This window comes from Lagopus muta, chromosome 20 (assembly GCF_023343835.1).
Source record: "Lagopus muta isolate bLagMut1 chromosome 20, bLagMut1 primary, whole genome shotgun sequence".
In the NCBI taxonomy this organism is placed as follows: domain Eukaryota; kingdom Metazoa; phylum Chordata; class Aves; order Galliformes; family Phasianidae; genus Lagopus; species Lagopus muta.
The window spans coordinates 5,129,226-5,149,303 of record NC_064452.1 but is presented as its reverse complement, the minus strand read 5'-3'; the positions used below and the strand labels follow the sequence as shown (position 1 = coordinate 5,149,303).

Here is a 20,078-nt window from a genome sequence, read left to right as displayed (position 1 = left end):
GGAGTCCCCAGTGGGCTGGGACTGGGGGAAATGGGCATGGGAATCCCTACCAGGCAGGGAGCTGGGTGGGCAATGTGAAGACCCAACTGCATCTCCCAGCCTGGTGCTGGGAGGGCAGGAAACAGCAGCCCTGGGGCAGAGGCAGTCCCCAAGGGATGCTGTGATGGCAAACATTAATGCCACCACCCCATGAAGCAGGCGGTGAGCTTGAGGTGGGGATGCAGGTTTTGCCCCCGCTTTTTCCCCGCATAACCCAACTGCCATAGGATGGCAAATCCCCACGCCAGCGCTCACCTCCAAAACTGTGCAACCAGGTGCAGCAATTGTGCAACCCCCATGTACAGTGGATGGCTTTTGGGAACCCCCACCCACCACCTTCCTGCAGCAGGCTGGTGGGATGTTTCCCCTCCTCCAACCTGTGCACCGCAGGACCCACAGCATCATCTCATCCCATTCACCATTGCACATTCACAAGATCCATCCCTATCCATCTCCAGCCCCCAGCTTGCATCCCTCGTGGATCCCGCTCACTGCAGGTTTGGTGCCCCCACCCTGGGGACAAGCAGACGGCAAAGGGCAAGAAAAGAAAAACAGCCCCCAGAGGTGCCTCCACATGGGGTGAGGAGGATGTGAGATGTGCAAAAGGGAACCTGCGAGAGAGCCCAACGTGGGTCTCAGGCCCCAGGAAGCAGCCGGTGTGGCGTGACATGGCATGGCGTGGCACGGCGTGGCGGCCCCCTCCCTCCCACCCCATCCCCTCTGCCCCTGCGTTAAGCGATCTCTTTGATTCTGCGGATGTAGTTGTGAAGCTCTTCGGGGTCTTGCAGCCCCATGTCCTGGCAGACCCACTCCAAGTCCTCCTCATCAGCGATGGGGATGGAGTTGTAAGCCAGCTCATCAGTGGGCAACGTGGCGAAGGTGGTGAACTTCACCCGCTTCCGTTTGGAAGTGGGCGAGTTGAGGGGGTCCTCACTCTGATCCCGTGTGGAACCCCCCGAGGAACCGTCCCCACGACCATGGACCTGGCTTTGCACACTGGTCTGTGAACTCCCACTGCTGTGGTGGTCCGCATGGCAGCAGGTCTGCACATTTTCCAGGGGGTTCCCAGGGCTCTCAGGCTGTGGGGAGAGGTCATTGTGAGCCCGCAAGGGCTGCCCATTGCCCAGGAAGACCCAGTGGTGGGAGTGGTCCATGTTGGTCTGACCTTCAGGTGGGATGCGTTTGTGCCGGTATTTCAACACAAAGACAATGCAGTTGATGAGGAAGACCAAGATGGCCAGACAGAAGACGCCCAGAAGGGCATACATGCCTATCTCCAGGTCCGTCAGCCCTCGGGTCACTTGGACAAAGCCAGTGGGGATGGTGGGGAAGTCCTCTGTGGGGTGAGACGCACTGGGCATCCTACTGTCCTCACTCGGCTCCGCTTTTCTCTCCACCTCTGCCCGCAGAGTGGTGCTCGACCCCGCCTCCAGCCCTGGTCTGCTGGGAACGTGGTCGTAGTCATAGGTCGGGTCCTCCTCGGAGCCAAAATGGACCCGCACACTGGCCAGGGCTGTGAAGAGCACGCTCTTACGCTTGGTTTTCTGGCAGCTCTCGCAGATGACCAGCTCGGCCCGCAGCAATTCCCCCACACCTTCGCTCTCCGCCACCACCAAGGGGAAGGCTCGGTCCTGGGTCACCGTCACCACCTTCTCATCCAGGCTGCTCACCACCAGGTTGTAGTCCTTGGGGTCGTAGAGGGAAAGAGGGGCTGTGGTGCCGTCGCTGTAGGAAATCCACAGGCTCAGCAGCGCTTCCTGCAGAACCAACACAGGCACCGGTTGCCCAGCACAATGCCAGTCCCACCTGCACCTCCATCTCCCCATCCATCCCTCCTCCTTCGCATCCTTCCCCCACACAATTTATCCTCTACCCATCTGCCTATTGATTTGTTTTATTCCTCCCAACCACCACCTAGCTTTTCTCTTTTGCCTGTTCTTCCCTCAGTTTTCCCCACAGTTGCCCAAACACAGAGTCTGTTGAAGGTTTGGAACAAGGTGCAGACCACTTTCTGGCCTGGTATCAGATTGTCCTGATGCTCAACTCCTTCCCCATTGCTCCCCAGGGCTTGGTGTGGAGGAAAGGTTCAGGGGACAGAGCTCCAAGACTCCTAGGTAGAGGGCACAAGACAAGCAGGACCTCTACAGATGAGGTTCACCCCAAATCTCAGCTCCACAGGATAAGCAGGACTTCCACAAACCCCAAATCTCAGCCCCCAAGGCATGAATCAGGGCTACAAACTCTATGAGTTTTCCTCCAGACCTCTGTCCACGTGGACACTGACATGAAGATTTCTGGGTTACTTTGAGGTGTGAAGAGGACTTTTTAGATGGAACTCCATCCCACCTCAAGTGCCCCAAAGCCAAGACCTCACCTGCTTGAGGAAGCTGAGGGTCTGCTGGGCAGCTGTGCGAGCAATGATGGTGTGGCTATTTCCAGGGCTGGGGTGGAGGGACAGTGAGAGGCTGGAGACCACCTGGGCCTTCAGGTCTGTGATGCTGACCTTCTCCTCCGCCACTGTCACCAGTGTTTCACCCAGCACCGCCTCCATGAGCGGGGACACGACCTGCAGGGGATGAGGGGACAGTCACCACCCACCCGCCAACCTCAAGCCATGTTGATGGAAAGGGGAAAGTAAACCAGGGGCACCTTAAAGAGCGTGGTTCCCGGCTCTCTGCCAGCCAGCGTGAAGCTGTCCACCAGGTGGGCCACCCGCGGGTCATCCACGCGCATGAAGTCACTGACCAGGTCAGTAACCTCCACCAGCCAGTCGGGTCCCAGCATGGTGACCACCTGCCCCGTGCCCTCTGCCGCTGTGGTGTGGAACTGGGTGAAGACCTGCAGTGTGGCGTGCTGGTACTGCAGGGCACAGCCCCGGCTCTGCTTCCGCTCCTCTTCATCCTCCTCGTGCTCGCTGTCCCGCACTGACCTGTGGGACAGAGACAAGAGACAGGTGGCAGGGTGTTCCAAAGCAGGGGAAAAGCATGGTGGAGCCTGGAGCCTGGACAAAAATTGTCTGTTGTTCATGAGGTCACTGAGGGCTTTAGCAGCACGTGAAAATGGGGTAGCCAAAATCTCCACCCTCTAATCAGCTGAAAGGACAAGATATCTCGAGTTGGGAGGGACACCTGAAGGTCTCTAGATCTCAAAGCAACATTAATTTTGGAGCTTGGCAGCTCTTGGCCTTATCCACAGGAATTTTGACTGTTGGCATGGATGAATGTTCCTCGCTGGTCCCAGTGTTCAACAATTCTCATTGTGAAATTCTCTTTCCATCCAAAAATACAACTTGCATCCACGATCCACGTTTTCACTGCAGCAAAGTCTGGTTCCATTGTTTTTGAAACCCCCCTCATTAAGAAGTTGAACACAGCCACTGGACTTCTGCCACCTTCACCTTCTCTTCTTCAGCACATCTCATGCCCCGTATCTTGGGGTCCTGTTGTGGATTTCTCCCAGCCTATCACTGCCTCCCTTGCCCTGGGGTACCCCGAACACTGTGCCCCCAGCACCCACCTCCTGTCCGGCAGGATGGGCACCCTCCAGCCCTTCACTTGGCTCAGCCGTGAGTCTGAGAGCTCGATGTGCAGCGGCAGTTTGGGCACCCACACCGTCATCTCCAGAGGGGCAGAGAGGTGCTCGTAGGTGAAGGTGACCCGGGCACTCATGGAGCCCCGCGATTCCTTCCCGCTGACAAAGACGTAGTCACAGCTGCTGGAGACCTGGGGAGAGGGGAAAACAGGGAGGGCGTAATCTGACATCCGTCCCCAGATCTCTCCCACCTACAGGCTAGGGAGAGCAGGCAGCAAGCAGTGGCCAGCCACTGTAGGTACCCACCAGTGCCTGCCACGAAAAGGAATGCAGCCCCATGCCCACCTCCATCCACATACTTCCTGCTGACTCCAGATAAAGCTTCCCAGAGTCCATCTGAATCCTCGCATTCACCTCCTCTCTCCTCTCTCTTCGTCTTTTAATTCCCATTTATGCAAATGCCATTAGTTAAATTTGCTATAAAACAAATACTTCCTGTGGGGGCCACTTACTACCAACCGATCCAAGGCAATTAAGGTGCTAAGAGGATGCCACCACGGCATTGCTTGGCTCAATGCAGCAGAGCCAACACTACCTTCTCCTTCCCAGCCAGCAGGAAGGAGGCACTGGGCTGGGGACTCCCACTCCACGTCTGCAGCTTTCCCTGAGCTCAGCTCACGGGGTTTGCTCCTTGTCCTTGTACCAGAGCTGTCTGAAAAGACAATCTCAGCTCTGGCAGGGCAGCATTTGAATAAAGATGAGCTCTTGGGTAAATCCTCCATCTCTGGATATTGAGCCATTTATCACAATAAATATGATGGGATGCTGCTTGCATTACCTTACCTAATAAATCCCCCCAGCATCTTGTTCTGGGGGCCGCTTGTTTTTCTGTTGGTTGGAATGGGGGGGGGCAAAGGGGGGGAGATACGACAACAAAAAATAGCAGCACATCAGCCCTGTCCTGATGATGGAGTGACTGCAGATTAGCTTTTAAATGAAGTGTACACTTGTTGGGAGATACTTCCCGGATTTGCAGCAAGGCACTGGGAAGCGAGGCTGAGGTCTGCCTGGGCTGAGAGCCAAGGCACCGACAGCTCTGCTCCTGTGCAGAGCTCCTCCCTTGGCAAGCCTCAAGCATGGGACCAAGGGAAGACATCATCTCTCCATGCCTATCTCTCAGCATATGCATGGTGCCTGAGGTCACCACGTGACCCTGGGTGGGCAGTGCATGAGGAGATGGCCCATGTCATAGATTCATTAAGGTTGAAAAGACAACAAAGCTCATCTAGCCCCACCATGAACACATGCCTGTGTGCCCACAGAGGAGATGAGGGTGGCATTTCACACCCACACTCTGTCACCAGCTTTCATGGGTGGCTGCAGCACCTTCATTGCCATGTCATAGAATCACAGAATGACTTCAGTTGGAAGACCTAAAGATCATCAGTCTCCAGCCACCATGTCCTCCACATCCAAGATGCACTCCCTCCATGCAAGCATCACCGCTGTACCACACACAGCATGGAGAGAAGCAGCCTTTTCCCGCTCCTCGTCCCTCCTTATTGCTAAATTATTTACAGTAACAGACAGTGGATCTCACCATGTAAGCTGATTTATGTAACAGCTTTATAGCCCTGACACCGTAATCATAGTGCCCAATCTCAGCAGGAAACTGAGAGCTCCCTCGGAAACACATCACCAGCACAAACACAAAATAACTCAGCAAGGAATTGCGTGGGGCTGCGGATGGCGAGCGGAAGGAGAGCACACGGGGCTGGAGGGCTGCTTTATGTATTATTCATCCCTGCTTGTGTGCATGTGTCTGCTCCCCCCAGGTCTGGGGACAGCGTGTAAATAGATTTATGAGTCGAAAGGCAGCACATTAAACAGTTTAAGTGTCTTGGAGTCCATCCTGAAGTGTATTATTGCTCCAGTGTTTTATCACGCTGCGGAGGACCGGCCTCCATAAATTAGAGCTGGCGCTGTAAATCGCACAGATCGGGGTTTTGTTGGAGAACTTGGGTAAACAGGTTGTGACACCAGCTCCCACAGGGCAAACGGCTCCCAGGGACCCATGGAGGGAGCACATCCCAACACCAACGGGGCAGGGAGAAGGCACGATGTCTAGGGGTGGGTAGGCGGATGGATGGATGGGTATGGTGATGGAACAGTGCAGGCGGGCGGCTGGATGGATACACAGAATGATAGAAGAATACATATGGTTGAATGGGTATGGTGATGAACAAATAGACACCCGTGGCTGGGTTTGAGGGCTGATACTGCCGAGTCAGCTGAGGGATGCGTGGGCCATCATTGCCATGGGAGCCTACACGTGTTTTGTGCTCAGAGGAGCAGCCCCAACCCCACGCAGCCCCGATCTCCTGTGTCCCATTGTCCCCAGTACTTTGCTTGACCCTCCCAGCTCAGCCCAGCATTAAATCCCACACAGGAGATGAATGTCACCCAGAGGCGCAGGTGAAGCCACTGATGAAAACGTGTGGTTCACATTTCAAGGCGACAGTATTTTACCTTATCAGGGCTAAGTAGTGCGATAACCCTTAGTTATTGCTGCTGCCTGGTGCCAGCGTGCACAGCACCACAGCATCTAATGGCCTTCAGTGGGGACAGTGACAAAGTGCATCGCCCTTCTCTCCTCAGACAGGCAAAGAGAGATTGAAACACCAGAGAGGCTCAGCAGGGATGTGCTCCCGGGGTGGGAGATGGGAGTTATCGCTCCCGTACCCACCTTGATGATGTCTTCATTGTTGGATTTGCACTCCACCATGGCTGAGACGTCCACAATAACACCACTCAACTCAATTGCAATGACCTTCACAGGAATGGCCACTGTTCGGCCCGTCAGGATGGCTGTGTTGATGATTTCTGTGTCCTGGGGAGAAAAGGTGCAAAGGAGATGTCATTGGGGCAGATGGGGTTAGTGAGACATGATAGACCGCATCCACATCCATCTCGTGCTGCAAAATCCTCGAGGGACAATAAACCATCCCAGCTATCAAACCAGAAGGCAGGAGCAAGTGCAAGGCCTCTTACCATGGCCAGGGGCACAATGGCCCGGATGTCCCTCTGGATGACCGTCAGCTCTGTCACCACCTTCTCCAGGTCAGGAGGGGGGTTACGGCCCCTGTAGTCGATGTGCCACATGATGCGGCGTGTCACCGACTGGCTGGTGAAGTTCTCCATCTCAAAATCCAGCTGCATGATCTCAGAGGAGGATTCTCCATCCCTGACAGGGGACCAGAGGAGGATGCAGTGAGTTGGGTGCTATGGATCATCCCTGATGCAGAGCATCTCCAGTGGATCTCTCCTCAGGAGTGCCCCTGCATGATGAAGGGACCAGAGTGGTCACCAATATGATGCTCAGCCCAAACACAGCTGCTCCTATGAAAGCCCACACAAAGGGAAGGCATTTTCCCTGCAAAAGCCTCCTTGGAGCAGGAGAATGGAATGTGGTGAGGAGTGCTGAAATAGTTCTGCTCTCATCTCAGCATGCAGCAGCCATCGAGAAGGTCCCATCAATCTGGGGATGCTGGATGCAGTTTCTCACTTATAAATATATAATGAGTGAAAGGGATTCCTTGTAGCAGCACAACAAAGACCAATGTCTTCTGCATCCTCCTGAGCATCTCCGGCAGAGCAAAGCTGCCTGGATTTGGGGAATGACTTAAGATGCAGATGCCGGAGTGCAAAATCGCCAGTATTGGCCATTATCAGCCCAAAGCTCTCGGTGTGCCAGGTTCCCTCCAATCCCCACTGCCCCGAGGCAAAATGCTTGTGCTTACATGGCCCAGAGGGCAAAACGGCTTTGAGTCATTCATCATTTCCATTACGTTAATATTTGATCGAGTTGTTTGTCTAAAAGGTGATTGTAATCACTTTAAATTCATCTCCCGTCTCTAACCTTTCAAGGCTGATTTGAGTCGGCAGCAGAGGCGGGGGGGGGGGCTGGGGAAGGAGATGGGAGATGGAGCCCTCTATGCCTGCAGTGCATGGCTCCTGTGTGGCACATGGCTATTCCTGCAGGGCTATTCCTGCAAATAACCCTGATCGGGCTTGTGGCCATGGGGATTTACCAGTGTCAGCCACGGGCTCTGATGTCTCTCTGCTACAGCTGCATTTGACATCTTCCAGCACAGCTTGAGAGCATCAGTTTGCTCTAACCCAGCTCCTGAAGGCATTTCCCTCCCTGCTCCCAAAGACATCAGGTGATGGAGATGTCACCACCTGGGAACAACCCAGCGTGTCACAGTTCTTCCTGCTGGTGACTTTGACCCTGTGCAGTCCAGGACCCCTGCAGTTCAAGGAGCCCCAACAGTCTCCCTATGCTCAAAGGCCAGTCCCACATCTCCCCTTCCCAGAGCAGCCTCTGGGTTTTAACTCATCTTTGTCCTTCTGATCCTTCTCAACTCTATCCCCTAGATTCTCCTTGGCCAACTCAAACCTTTCATCACCCAAGCCTGGACCATGAGGAATGGGCATCACCCTTATGCCTAGCAGAACAGAACAGCTCTGTCCAGCTCAGGTGGTGTTTAGGTTCATGCTCCCCATCCAATATCATCCATGACCCTGGGGACCAGAGAGACCTTATCTGGGGAATGCTCCCCTTCCTTCCCAAAGGGATTCTCCATTCTGGACAACCAATAAAGAGCTGCTAGCATCCATGATATTACAACTTTTACAAAATTAAAATACCTCCACCTCAAACTGGAGGATCCTTCATGTCTTCACAATACCACCCCAAAGCCTTCCATATGCACCCTCCAGAATCTGAAACAACTGGATAAATACCAGCTGAGAAATGGGGATGCAGCAGCAAAATGTTGCCATGACTGAGGAGCACATTGCTTGAGCCCCAGCTTGGTGTTGGCCATGGAGTAGATCACACCCAACCACCCTGCACCCCACACCAGGTTTTCAAGACCCGTGGAGATATGGAAGTGACAGACATGATTCAGTGGTGCATGGAAACTGCTGAATCACAGCCTGAACCTCTGATTGATCACCTGAGGCGAGCAATGAGCCAGCAATGAAGGCAATTCACCTGTGCTGCCGGAAGGAGGGCAGCCTGTCTCCACCTCTCCTAGACCCATTTAAGAGCTGACTACCAGTAGGGAAGGGTCTCTTCTGGAGATCCCCTCCTCTGGAGTTTCATAGTGAGCCCAGGATATGGGAAGCATTCTATCTATTCTGTTTTGGTATAATAACTGCTTAGCCAAACTGTCTGGTATATTTCATAATTATAACATCTGTACATTCATTGATTATACAAGTATGGGTATGGTGGGGATGGGTTTATAGTTACCTGGGCCCGGTGCCCTCCACCTTGGCCACGTCAACGGTGGCCGTGGAGTGTTTGCCACCTGTCAGCAGCTCTGAGCTCACCAGCCACTGCCCGCTCCTCGACTTGGTGCTGAGCAGGTTGACGCCTTTCTTGGCCTTCACCCTGCAGAGAGCCATGATCAGGGTAGGATCCCATACCCCTGGACACCCCCAGATATCTTCACCCCTCTGCTATGTGTACAGAGGGACTTTTCACCCCCAATTCCTCTTGAATCTCAGAGACATCATCCATAGTGAAGATGTCACTGCTCCACCCAACCCAGCCAAAACAACCAATCCTTGCCAACAGACATGGGTCACAGGATCAGGACCCTACCTGAGGGTGAAGTGCTCCACCGTGGAGTTGGACATCAGGTAGAGCAGGATGCTCAGCACCTCACCCGGCTTCAGAGGCCGGTCAGGCAGGCGGATGAAGACATTGCCATCCAACCGATGCTCCTGCATGGGCTGTGCAGGGGGAGGCTGCAGAAGGCTGACACTACCGATGCGCAACAGTGGGTGCTGTGTGGGACCCTCAGTCCTTGCCCCTCCACTCCCTCGACGAGGGGATGATGCCGATGTGTCCCCAAGGCACTGTCCGGCCCCATCGGGGGCGTGAAGAGTGTAGTAGAGCTCGACTTGTTGGCTCTCACCTGGCACCTCCATGCCATCAGGGCCCTTCCTGCGGCCCAGTGGCACAGCGGCGGGCCGGAACCAGGCGTGAGGCAGCTCAGCCTGCACCAGGCAGGTGGCCAGGCTGCCCCGCAGCCGGCACGAACTCTTGATCTCGCGGGCATCGCGGAAGGCGTGAAGCCTGACGCAGGGCAACCGATCAGTGACATCGAAATCATCCCAATCCCGACCGGCCACATAGAAGAGCACTTGGACCACGGGCTGGTTGGCCACCAACCGGGGTTGGATGATGAAGGCGCGCACCTTCCAGTTGACTGTGAGGCGGTTGGGGACTTCCAGGGTGCTGGAAGGCTGCAGGTGCTCCTTGGGCAGCACCAACCCTGTGCTAAAGGGTCCCAGGGTGACATTGAGCACGGGCAGCTCCTTGGTCTGGAAGACGACGAAGGGCTCGGATCGTTGCAGAGGGGTGCTGCTGTTGGCTGGGGGGCTGCCCCCCACCTCCTTGAGGAAGAAGGCCAAGCGGGTGTTGGATAGGCGGTAGCTCACAGGCAGCATCGCAGCACCAGGGGACTCAGATGGCTCAGGGCTGGGAGCTGGCCCCTTGGCCTGGGCTGTGAAGGGGATGGAGAGGATGGTTACTGTGGGACATTCAACTGCGAGCTCCCATAGCAAGTATGAGGTTCTGCAGCCCCAGAGTATCCAGCAAGGGCAGCAAAAGTTGAGATGAGTTTCACTCCTGTTACCCACCCCAGAACCTCAGTGATCTCTTGTGCTTCTCCAACCCTTGGCGTGAGATGGAGCATCCAGAATGTCAAGGGCCTGCCTAAATTTGGGTCAGGATGTGCAGGAATAGGGCACAAAAGGCTGAATCCTCATTTCCAACAACCCTTTGCCAACATGCTGATGGAGCCTGTGGGACAGATCCTGCCCCAAGCCACAGCTGGCTGGATGCACTAAGCCCAGCTCCTTGAGCAGCATTTGCATCTCCCATTCAGTACCCACCAGCCCTTGTGCCGCAGCCCCTCACTGCAGACATCTCAAGGAAGACATCTCAAGGTCTTCTCATCTGCATCTGCCAGCAATTCCCAGGATGCTTCCCCTCCCTGCAGCTCCCCGTCGCACAGCAAGCAGCCCTGGCACTGATTGCAGCCATTCCCCAGCGACTCCAGCCTCCACCAGTGGCACCCAAATTACGGGTGGTGAAAGGCTCTGATGTGACAGCTCAGCACTCAAAACAGCAGCTGGATGGGGGCTTCCAATGGGGGATTGCTCTGGGGGGCTGCCAAATCTATCGCTCCTACCCCTATTTTCTACCTAGGGACACAGGAGGGAGCATGAATACCCAGGCAGGGTTCTACCAGCTGGAGCATCAATGTGGTTGCAGCCATACAGCTGTGGGATTGCTGCTGCCTGAAGCTCTGCCTCACTTTCCCCTGGTGATGCAGAAGAGGGGACGTTGGTCCCAAAATGCTGGGGCAATTGGCATGCTGGTCCCTGCAGCACACAGCTCAGTGAGGCGAGACCCCGTAACAGCCTGGATCTAATTGCTGCAGGGGTTAAGGGCTTAGGAAGGCTCTTAACAGGATTAGCACTTGATAGGGGCACGAATGGCATCTGCAGCTCCATCACCCAGGATGCAGCTCCTCTCACCCTCAGGACCAGGCACCATGCTGGGGACACAGCGGTGGCACTGCTGGTGATGCCACCACGTCGGCTGCAGCACAGCCCTGCCCTATGCAGCCACAGCTGCTCCTGCTATTCCCCACTTTTTTTTTTCCAAGCCATGAGACTGTTTGCTGAAAAGCAGAGCTCTGAAAAGATCCCGAAATAGGAGTTGCATTGGGGTAACCACACAAATGCCTGCAAGAATGAATGAGGCATGGGGAGCCAAGCAAAACACTGAAGCTTGAGGCTGAATCACTGAAACTGTAACTGTTATCCCTTAAAAATCACCGGTGTTTGGAGAATACTTAAATCATTCCACAAAGGAAATCCACCCAAAGGCCTGCTCCCCTCAGGGCACCCCCCAGCACCAGGGGACACGGGTGACAATACTGATGGGACAGCAGTGCGGCACCAAGCCCTGCATCATGTGCAGATCCCAGTTCCATGGGGGATGAGCCGGGCTGCAGATTAATGCTGTGGTCATGATTAGTGCAACACAGGAGGACTGCTGGCACCCTGAGATTCTATTTCCTTCCACAGACAAAATGCATTTAAACGATGCTATAATCTGTCACTAGGAGGGGGGACGTGGTGGGTGTCTCCATTCCTTGGCCATCAACTAATCCTACAGGGCAGGGTCACGTCCAGCCCAGGGCTAGTAGCAGCCCAGAGTTTTAGGTCCTACAGTCTCTGCATCAAAGGGGGATAAAGCGTGGGGTGAGGAAGGACGTGGGATCAAGACAAACAGACATGGGTGGAGAGGGATAATGGAACCAGGGGAAAGAATGGAGAATGGATGGAAAGGATGGAAAAAAGGTGGAAGGAAAGTAGGAAGGGTGGAAGGAAGAGCGGATGGAAGGAAAGGTAGATAGGTAGAAGGGAGGGAGGAAGAAAGGAAAGCCTAGCACCTCAGGGGACCCCAGCCCAAGCAGACTGCCCCAACCCAGCAGCCCCCAGGAGGAAGCATGGTTCCTCTGCCATCACCCCTGGCTCAGTGTATGGAGACAGATGGGTTAAGCCCTGGCCACTGACTGCTCCGCACTGGCCCGCTGCAGTTAACGGGATTTGCAGTGCCTGACCTGCATTCCTGATTTTATTAGGCTGGCACGGGGAGGACCATATGGTTCTTCCACCCTCGCAGCTCAGCACCACGAGCAAAAAGCAGGCTCTGACCAGCTCAGGGGATGCCTGGGCCCCGTGGACTGAGGACCCCCCCCCCCCCCCAGCCCCATAGCAGGAGAGGACACCCACATCCTTCCCAGCTCCCTCTGTGACAAACCAGGGTGGATTGTGAGCCACAGCAGGGAGAGAGGGCAGAGAGGGAGGCAGAAACACACAACTGGTGATGACCCCCCCTCGTGCAGCCACATCTGCCTGGCCAGATGTGCCCCACGCTGCTGCAGCCATGCAGCCAGATGGGCCACTGGGCTGGCAGTGGGGGCACATGGGGACAGCAGTGCAGGACAAAATGTGGCTGCACCCACGACCATGCACTGAAGTCAACAAGAGCCCCCCAGGCCAGGGGAGATCGTTGCTTCTGGGGGGTCTCCAGTGCTGAAAGAATCCCCCAACCCCATAGAACAACCCAACTACATCATCACTGCTTGGGGCTACTGGGGTCAGACAGATGGACACATGGGAAGGACGGCTGATGGTCAGACTGAATGTGGTTGTGGCTCCTCAGCCCCTTCATCCCTGCTCCCAGCAACTGTCCCAGGGCTGAAGAGCCTTCTCCTCCTCCTCCTCCTCCTCCACTTCTCCTTTATCCAGCACTGATATTCTGCCCTGAGCTTCAGCTTAGCTCCAGCCCCAGCTGTTTGCCATAGGGATCGCTTTAGCCACACTCCAGGGGGGAGTTTGATCCCAGCTTATCCTGTGGGATATGACAGGGGGCTCCCGGCACATATATCCCCACTTAACAGGGGAAAAGCAGATAAAATAAACACTGGAAAATAAAATAGGGCTGTTGCTGGGGACTGTGGCCCAGTCTGTTCCAACACAGCCCAGCTCCATGATGCAATGACGGGTTGACACTGTAATCAAAGCTCCTCACAGATGGCTTTGTGCTGGTTTGAAGCTCTGCTGGCATTTCTTGGAGTTCCTGGTCACCCAGAGGGACAAAAAGGCTGATGGGGTTAAATTAGTGGTCAAAGACCCCAAAGATGGGCCCTGAGACCCTGTGCAGCTCAGCCCCTATGGTGCAGCTATCACTTCCAGCTCACTGCTAAGGATCCAAGAGGACAGTCCCACCATAAGGCCACCACCACAGATGTCCCACCTCAAAGCCAGCAGCATCCAGCCCAAGCTTTGGAGCCCTCAGACTCAAAGTCTGTGGGGATGTCAGCACCCACAGTCCACTCTTTGCCTCCATGGCCATAAGGGCCAACCACAAAGGATCCACATGAGCAACAAACACCACGGATGTCCCAACACCTGGATGCTCCAATCAGAGGCAGACCCAGCTCCCAGATGAGTGTCACACCCATAGAATCATTAAGGTTGGAAAGATACCTCATCCACCTCCTCATCCATCCTGGGACCAGACATCCCCTTTCCATCCTCACATCACAGCACTGACCCCATCACAATATGCTTTTATCCAAGCAGGGTGTGCACCTCCAAACAGCACAGAAAAAATACCCAAACCAATAAAAATGGCAAATGGAGGCTTCCACCTCCATCCAAACCTCAACGATTCAGCCCTGGCAGGGCTACAATTGGCCACAGCCTCAAGCACCCTATTCCCATCCCTGCAAAGGGCAGCAGGACCCCCTGCTTTGCCCCATAGCACAGCACAGATTGGGAAAACCCTCCCAGCAATGAAATGGGAGCTGAAATGGGAAGCCCAGCTCTCATGAGGGACTCAGAAAATGCTTCCTATCAGCCAGAGCCTTGGAAATTGTTTTCGGCGACATGAAAGACAACAAGATCCCCGGCGCGGTGCGAGCTTCCATCTCCAGCGTTAGCTAATTGGAAGTCAATTAAGTGAATAATTGTTACAAATGTACAGGCACCTCCCCCGGCGCACAGCAGTGAGATGGCCAACGGGAGGCTGCAGGGACAGGGGACACAAATCCCTTGGCCATCCTGGTCCCCAGCTCTGCCCCACAGTGGCGGTGGGGTTCAGAAGCCCCATGGTAGAAGGAGCACAGCACTCATCCCAGAGGGGTGATCTGATACAGCCCAGGGGAGGGATTGAGCGGGTAATGAATGGGAAAACTGAATTGAGTCTTCCTATAGGTGGCAGTAGTGGATTCTTCAGTGTCTAATATAGGATTGTGCAGGTGCCGGTTGACTCTCCCTTTTTTTTAAGGTTCCAGGATGGAGATGCTGTTGCCTGGGGGCATCCTTGGAAATCCTCCTCCCACTCCATCCCCCAGTAAGAACACTGTGGGTGACAGTGCAGCAGCCCTTCAGCTTCAGCCCAGCACAGTGGCAAGAAGCAACGCAAGGCAATGCCAGCAGGACGGACACCAGGTGCCCAAGGCTGCAGAGCTGAGCCCTGCATTTCCCCCAGGAAACTAATCAAAGGGAAGGGGGAAGAAACCCAAAGGAATAAATAAATATGGCCTAAATGGGATGTGGCGCGCACAGGCACAGCCTGCTATAAATCCTGGGAGCAGGGAAGGCTTTTACGCAGCAGCTACTTTAGAGCAATTTCCACAAATCACACCAGGGGACAGGTCGGGGGCCGGGAAGGAGAGGGCCTTTGCAGAGGAGGAGGAGGAAAAATGAAGAAATGAATTAAAAGGCGGTGGGGAAAAAAAATATAAAAAAGAAAAGGGATGAGGGACTGCCTGAACCCACAGGAACGCCCAGGAGCTGCAGAATGCAGCAGGGCAGGGGGATGGGGCACAAACTGCAAGAGGGATGAGGTCCAGCACGAAAAAGAAATCTGGAGAGCAGAGGGACTATCCCAAATGCTGAACTTTTGTCGGTCCTGCAAGGGACAGAGCAGAACCCGCTGCAGTAACTTCACAGGACTGGGATGCAAAAGCACCTGAGATCTCAGGCAGAGGGATTAAAAAAGCAAGCACAGCAAATATTGCACAGCAGCAAAGGGAAAACGCTGCCCAGCGGGAGACGGTGGCTTCATCAGGGTGGAAAAGCAAACTGCTGTGATTGCAGCATCCTCCTGGGACGGAGCACAGCGAGACGTGGGTTATCGACCCGGGCAGCAACAAGTGGGGCAGCGGCCTGGGAAAGCAGGGAACAGCAAGAGCATCTGTACCAGGGTCTTTTGGGAGAAAGGCAACGGCCAACAAATCCCCACACTTGGGTTTGTGCCTCTCCTAGCAGCGCACATCCTGGGCCACCACAGAATTTGGCTGGAGGACCCCAGTTCACAGGGAAACTGAAGCTCGAGCAGCTCTTCCTATGGCAGGAAGCTCCAGCAGCTGCCTCCTCCCACAGCAGTGCCCTACTGGCACTGTGCTCCCTGCTGCACACCCGTCCCAAAGGCACCCAGCCCTGGCGCCGCGCGGTCCCCCATAGAAGAAACCACCGCCTCCTCCATCCCAGGGGGCAGCTCGTTAGCAAAGCCCTGTATTTAATAATAGAGGATGCCAATTAGATTAGAGAGAGTGACCTTTTCCAGACGGATGGGATGGGATGCTCGTGCAGCAGCCGTGATGGAAGGAGAGCACATTGGTTCCTCCTGCCACTCCTTTGGGGTGATGCGCTTGCAGGAGCCAAAATTCAGGTTGTGTCACACCAAACCCTCTTCCATCTCACTGTATTACCCAGGACAAGGCCACGTTTCATAGCCATGAGGGAGGGGACAGGCAGGTGGCTGCTCTGCCCATTCAAATGTCAGGAGATGCTCTGCTGGAGAGGGGTTGGGTTTTTTTAGGCAGAGGATGGGAGAAGAGGGACTCCAGCAGCTGGAGAATTAAATCACTGAACTGAACCACAGAGCCAGGTCTCTAGAAGCACTGAGCAACGCCCAGCTGTGGAATTGCTGCTGCCCCATGCCCTGCCTCTGTTCTGTAGAACTTAAGTCCCAAATCACTTGGGCAACCAGGCACATGCACACAGACTGATGCACAGTATCAAGGCACCTGGAGCATCTGTAAGCACACTGCTCCCATACCCAGATAAAAAGGCCCCACTTGTTGCTGGGCTGTCAAATAGCAGGCAACAGTTCAAGCCCAAATTCAAGGGGAAGAAAAGGTGAGAAGGAGCAGCTGGGGTCACGCAAGGGCAGCCTGGAACCAAAGCCTGAGGTTGGGCCTGGGGTGACTGGTTTCTACTTGGTTCAGCTCCGCTCGGGGGCCAGATCCCTCCAATGAACAGGGGCACTGTGATCCTGCTGTTCTCTGCCTGCTCTGGGCTGTGCTGGGTGTGCTCAGGGATTGCACCCAGGACCCATTCAGTGAGCAAACGCCGGCTGCGTTTTCCCCATTTCGACAGCGAGTTATGGCATATCTCCACCTGCTGGCCTGAAATATCCCGAAGATGGGGATGCTCCGAGCCCACACAGGGACGAGAGGCGGCGTGTGCCCTCCTGGGGTTGGGGCACATCCTCCACCATCAGTCCACGCATGGGATTTGGTCACATTGGGAGTTATGGGGTAGGAGATGCAGGGAGATCAGCACGGCCCCAACCCTATTGCCAATGGGATGGAGGCACACGCTCCCCCCACTGAATAACACCACATCTCCATGCCCACCGCCCAGCGAGAGGAGAAACTGAGGCACACAGTGGGGATGGGGCTGGGTGAGCAGCAGGGAGAGCACATGGAATCCAAACCCAAACCCATCCCCCCAACACAAGCACAACGCCAGGTGAATCCCTGTCGTGCCGCAACACCAAAGGGCTCCTCTGGCTTTGAGCTGCCGGCTCCGTCCCTCTGGAAAACCCTCATGCAGCCCCGGGGCCGCCCCAGTCCGGGATGTGGGATGCCAAAATCCCCATTCTGGCAGCTGCTGGTTGGGGGAGGACGGTCAAGCAGGGCTCCCGAAACGGAAGGAGGCGCCAAAGGGGTGAAGCTGCCACTGAGGTATTAAAAATAACAAGAAATAATCATTGTAAAGGGAATAAAAAATAAATCCTTCGCCAAGAGAGAAGGGCTCTGCGTGGCCGTGCCCTGACCCCAGTGGCCATCCCAAGCATCCCACAAGGAAGGCCGGGGGAATGAGGAGCCGTCAGACACTTCCTGGCTCCCCACAAGACCTTTATTTGTCCAGGAAAGGCCACAAAATGAGCCCTAACAGTTGGCTGGTGCCTTGCAGGGATTCCAGCACCCTAAACAGCAGTCCTGGCTTGGGGTCCCCTTAGTCCCTTAGAATCACTGAGGGGTTATGTGTGCCCACCGCGCTGGTCTGAGGAACAACAGGGGGCTCAGGGACCCCCAGCAGGGAATGGGAAGAAGGGGTTGCATCGTGTGGGCAGGGGAAATGTGAGCCCAGGAGATTTCCCATCACAGAGCATTCCTCTGGCAGCGGGGCTGACAGCCGCCTGTGGTGCCGTGGGGAAGCCAGACCCAGACGTCTGCATCTCATAAAGGCAAGAGGGAGGACAAGCACGTTTTCCTGCTGGCTGCCCAACCCATACCTGTTGTTCCCCCTAAAGCAGCTTTTGCTAAACCCTGCTTTTGGGGTGCCGGGGTTGGGGGGGAGCAACACCCAAAGGCTCTGGGTGAAGTTGTGGGGTCAGCAAGGCAAGCAAGCAAGGTCTGTGCTGCCGGAGCCGCTCTGGGAGCCTTTAAAGGGGCTGAAGGAAAAAAATAATCCCTGCCTGCTCCCTGCAGCACTCTCAGTGTCCCCCCTTCCTAATTATTATTTTTGCTCCCCAGGAGCCTCAGGGGCTGCAGATGCTCAGAAAAGCCCAGGAGTGCTCTGTCCATGGGATGCTGGGACACGATCCAGACACCCCAAGGCTGCAGCAGCGCATCCTTTAGGGACACCCAGTGTTCACAAAACGGGCTATACATGGCACCCCCGATTTCCAGCAGCTCCCTGCTTTCTGCAGCTTTGCCTGGTGCATTTGCAGGAGTTGATTCTACAGGAAAACCACCCCAAAAGAGCCACACCCTAATAAAGTCCCGTCCCCCCCCCCTCAGCCCCCAGAAGCAGGTTCCCCTATCCCCAGGGCTGTCACCGGGGCAGGCCAGGATGTCACTAGCAGGCAAAGCATGGGGTAAGGGCTGTGATTTGAATGCAACTCAGGGAAAGTGAGAACAGGCTGTGTCCCCCCCACAAAGGAAGCAGCTGGGAACCCCCATCCTGAAATGCACGAATCAGAGGGTGAGAGGAGGCTGCACCCCATCACTGTACCCCCACCCTATATGATGGTACAGCAGTGACTCTCAGCACCCAACTTGGTGCAGGGGGGGAGGGAGCACCCTGCTCTGCATCAGGGATGTAATGGATAGGGGAGGATGGTGGGGGCTGGGAGATGTATCCCCTTTGCCCCCTTCCCAACCCCCCCCCACCCCCCATCCTCCCCCCGCAGCAAACAGCCCATTAGCAGCGCTCAGAAGCAATCTGTCATTTTATTAAGCCGGGAATAAAGTCTTAATCTTCACCCATTTCCTCGGGGGGGGGGGGGGGTGGAGGTGGGGGGCACAGGGTGTAGGGAAGGTGGGGGCTGCGGAATGCAGGGGGCACAGAGGGGCAGCGACTCCTGGGATGGGGGGGTAGAGAGGGGAGAAACCCCCCCCCCCCTCAGGGATGCAGACACACGAACAGACACACAGACTGGTGATCCCCCCAACTCCCCACCGCGCCGACAACACTCACCGAGCAGTAGCAGCGAACAGAGGCAGCAGAGCAGAGCGGCCGGCCCGGGGAGCATCTTCTCCAGAGAGCCCATGTTGAGGTGTTGGGGTGGTGGCGGGGGGGGGGGGGGAACAGCAATAGGAGGGCGGGGGGCAGCCAGGCCCTGAACCCCCCTTCTAACCCCCCCCCCACCCGCTTAAAAAATAATAACAATTAAAAAATCCAAAGCCAGCACCAAAAAACCCGCAGAAATCCCCTAAATCCAACCACGTGCGAACCGGCGGCAGCAGCCAAGGGTGGGATTGGGGGTGGGGGGGGAAAAAGGGGGGTAGTCGGCGTTCCCCCCCTCAGCTCAGAGCACGGAGCACCCCAGCCCCGGCCCCCCCACCCCTGTATGCCGCAGCCCCCCCAGCGCCTGCGGGGGGCTCCGAGCCGGGGGTGGGTCCCCCCCCCCTTCTTCCTCCTCTTCTTCCTCCTCTTCCTCTTCAGGATCCAGGGGGGAGAAGAGCACGTGGACCCCCACCCCCGGAGAAAAAATCAAAGCAAATCAAAGCTGTGCCGGTGAAGGATGATGCTGCAGGGCTAGCGAGCCGCCGGCCCCCCCAGTGCACAATAAAATAATATAGATAGATAAGACGTCCAAATCTCAGCCTTCCGAAAAGAAAATCGGAATTAAAGCGTTCCCACCGCGAGTAAAACAAGATGGGAAAAAAGGAAAGAAAAAAAAAAAAAAAGGCGATAATAAGGATAATTTTAAAAAAAGAAGAAGAAGAAAAATACTGAAAAACAAGAGGGTGAATAATTAATCCGAGGCAGATGCAATCAATTAATCAGCGGTGGCGGAGTCCCCGCATCCGAAGGCAAAGTTTGGGGGGAGCGGAGCCGGGGGGGTCGGGGCTGGGAGCGGGGAGACCCGGCCATGGGCGTGCAGATGGGGGGGTCCCCGCTGTCCCCCACCCCCCCTCCAGGTTAAAGAAGAAGGAGTGCCCCGCTCGTAAAGAAAAATAATACAGAGGGGAGCGGGAGTCGTGCAGCAGTTTGGGGGGGCTCTGCACTTCTCCCCCCTCCCGGCCCCCGTGGCCGCTCGGCCGGAGCCGCATCGGGCTCCGGTGGGTGCCAGCGGGGGGAGGTGCCTTCCTCCTCCCCCTCCT

At 55.6% G+C, this 20,078-nt stretch overlaps 1 protein-coding gene across 1 annotated transcript; it reads right to left on the bottom strand.

Moving 5' to 3' along the window:
• Nucleotides 1–758: 758 nt before the first annotated feature.
• TMEM132E (transmembrane protein 132E) lies at nt 759–19,035 on the bottom strand. The gene is made up of 9 exons (XM_048967030.1): nt 18,949–19,035; nt 9,245–10,151; nt 8,891–9,031; nt 6,622–6,814; nt 6,317–6,460; nt 3,556–3,761; nt 2,689–2,968; nt 2,414–2,605; nt 759–1,796 (listed from the first exon to the last, which is right to left on the bottom strand). The coding sequence occupies exons 1-9, from the start codon at nt 19,019–19,021 to the stop codon at nt 771–773; spliced, it is 3,162 nt and encodes a 1,053-aa protein (XP_048822987.1). The 5' UTR covers nt 19,022–19,035; the 3' UTR covers nt 759–770.
• Between the last annotated feature and the right edge of the window lie 1,043 nt (nt 19,036–20,078).

Bases quoted from the DNA above. Each gene is read 5' to 3' on its own strand.
- TMEM132E (XM_048967030.1), bottom strand. From the start codon at position 19,021: ATGGGCTCTCTGGAGAAGATGCTCCCCGGGCCGGCCGCTCTGCTCTGC. The intron at 3,762-6,316 runs GTGGGTACGGGA...CCCTCTCCCCAG, and splicing joins ACAATGAAGACATCATCAAG to GTCTCCAGCAGCTGTGACTA. The intron at 2,969-3,555 runs GTGGGTGCTGGG...TCTGTCCCACAG, and splicing joins CCCATCCTGCCGGACAGGAG to GTCAGTGCGGGACAGCGAGC.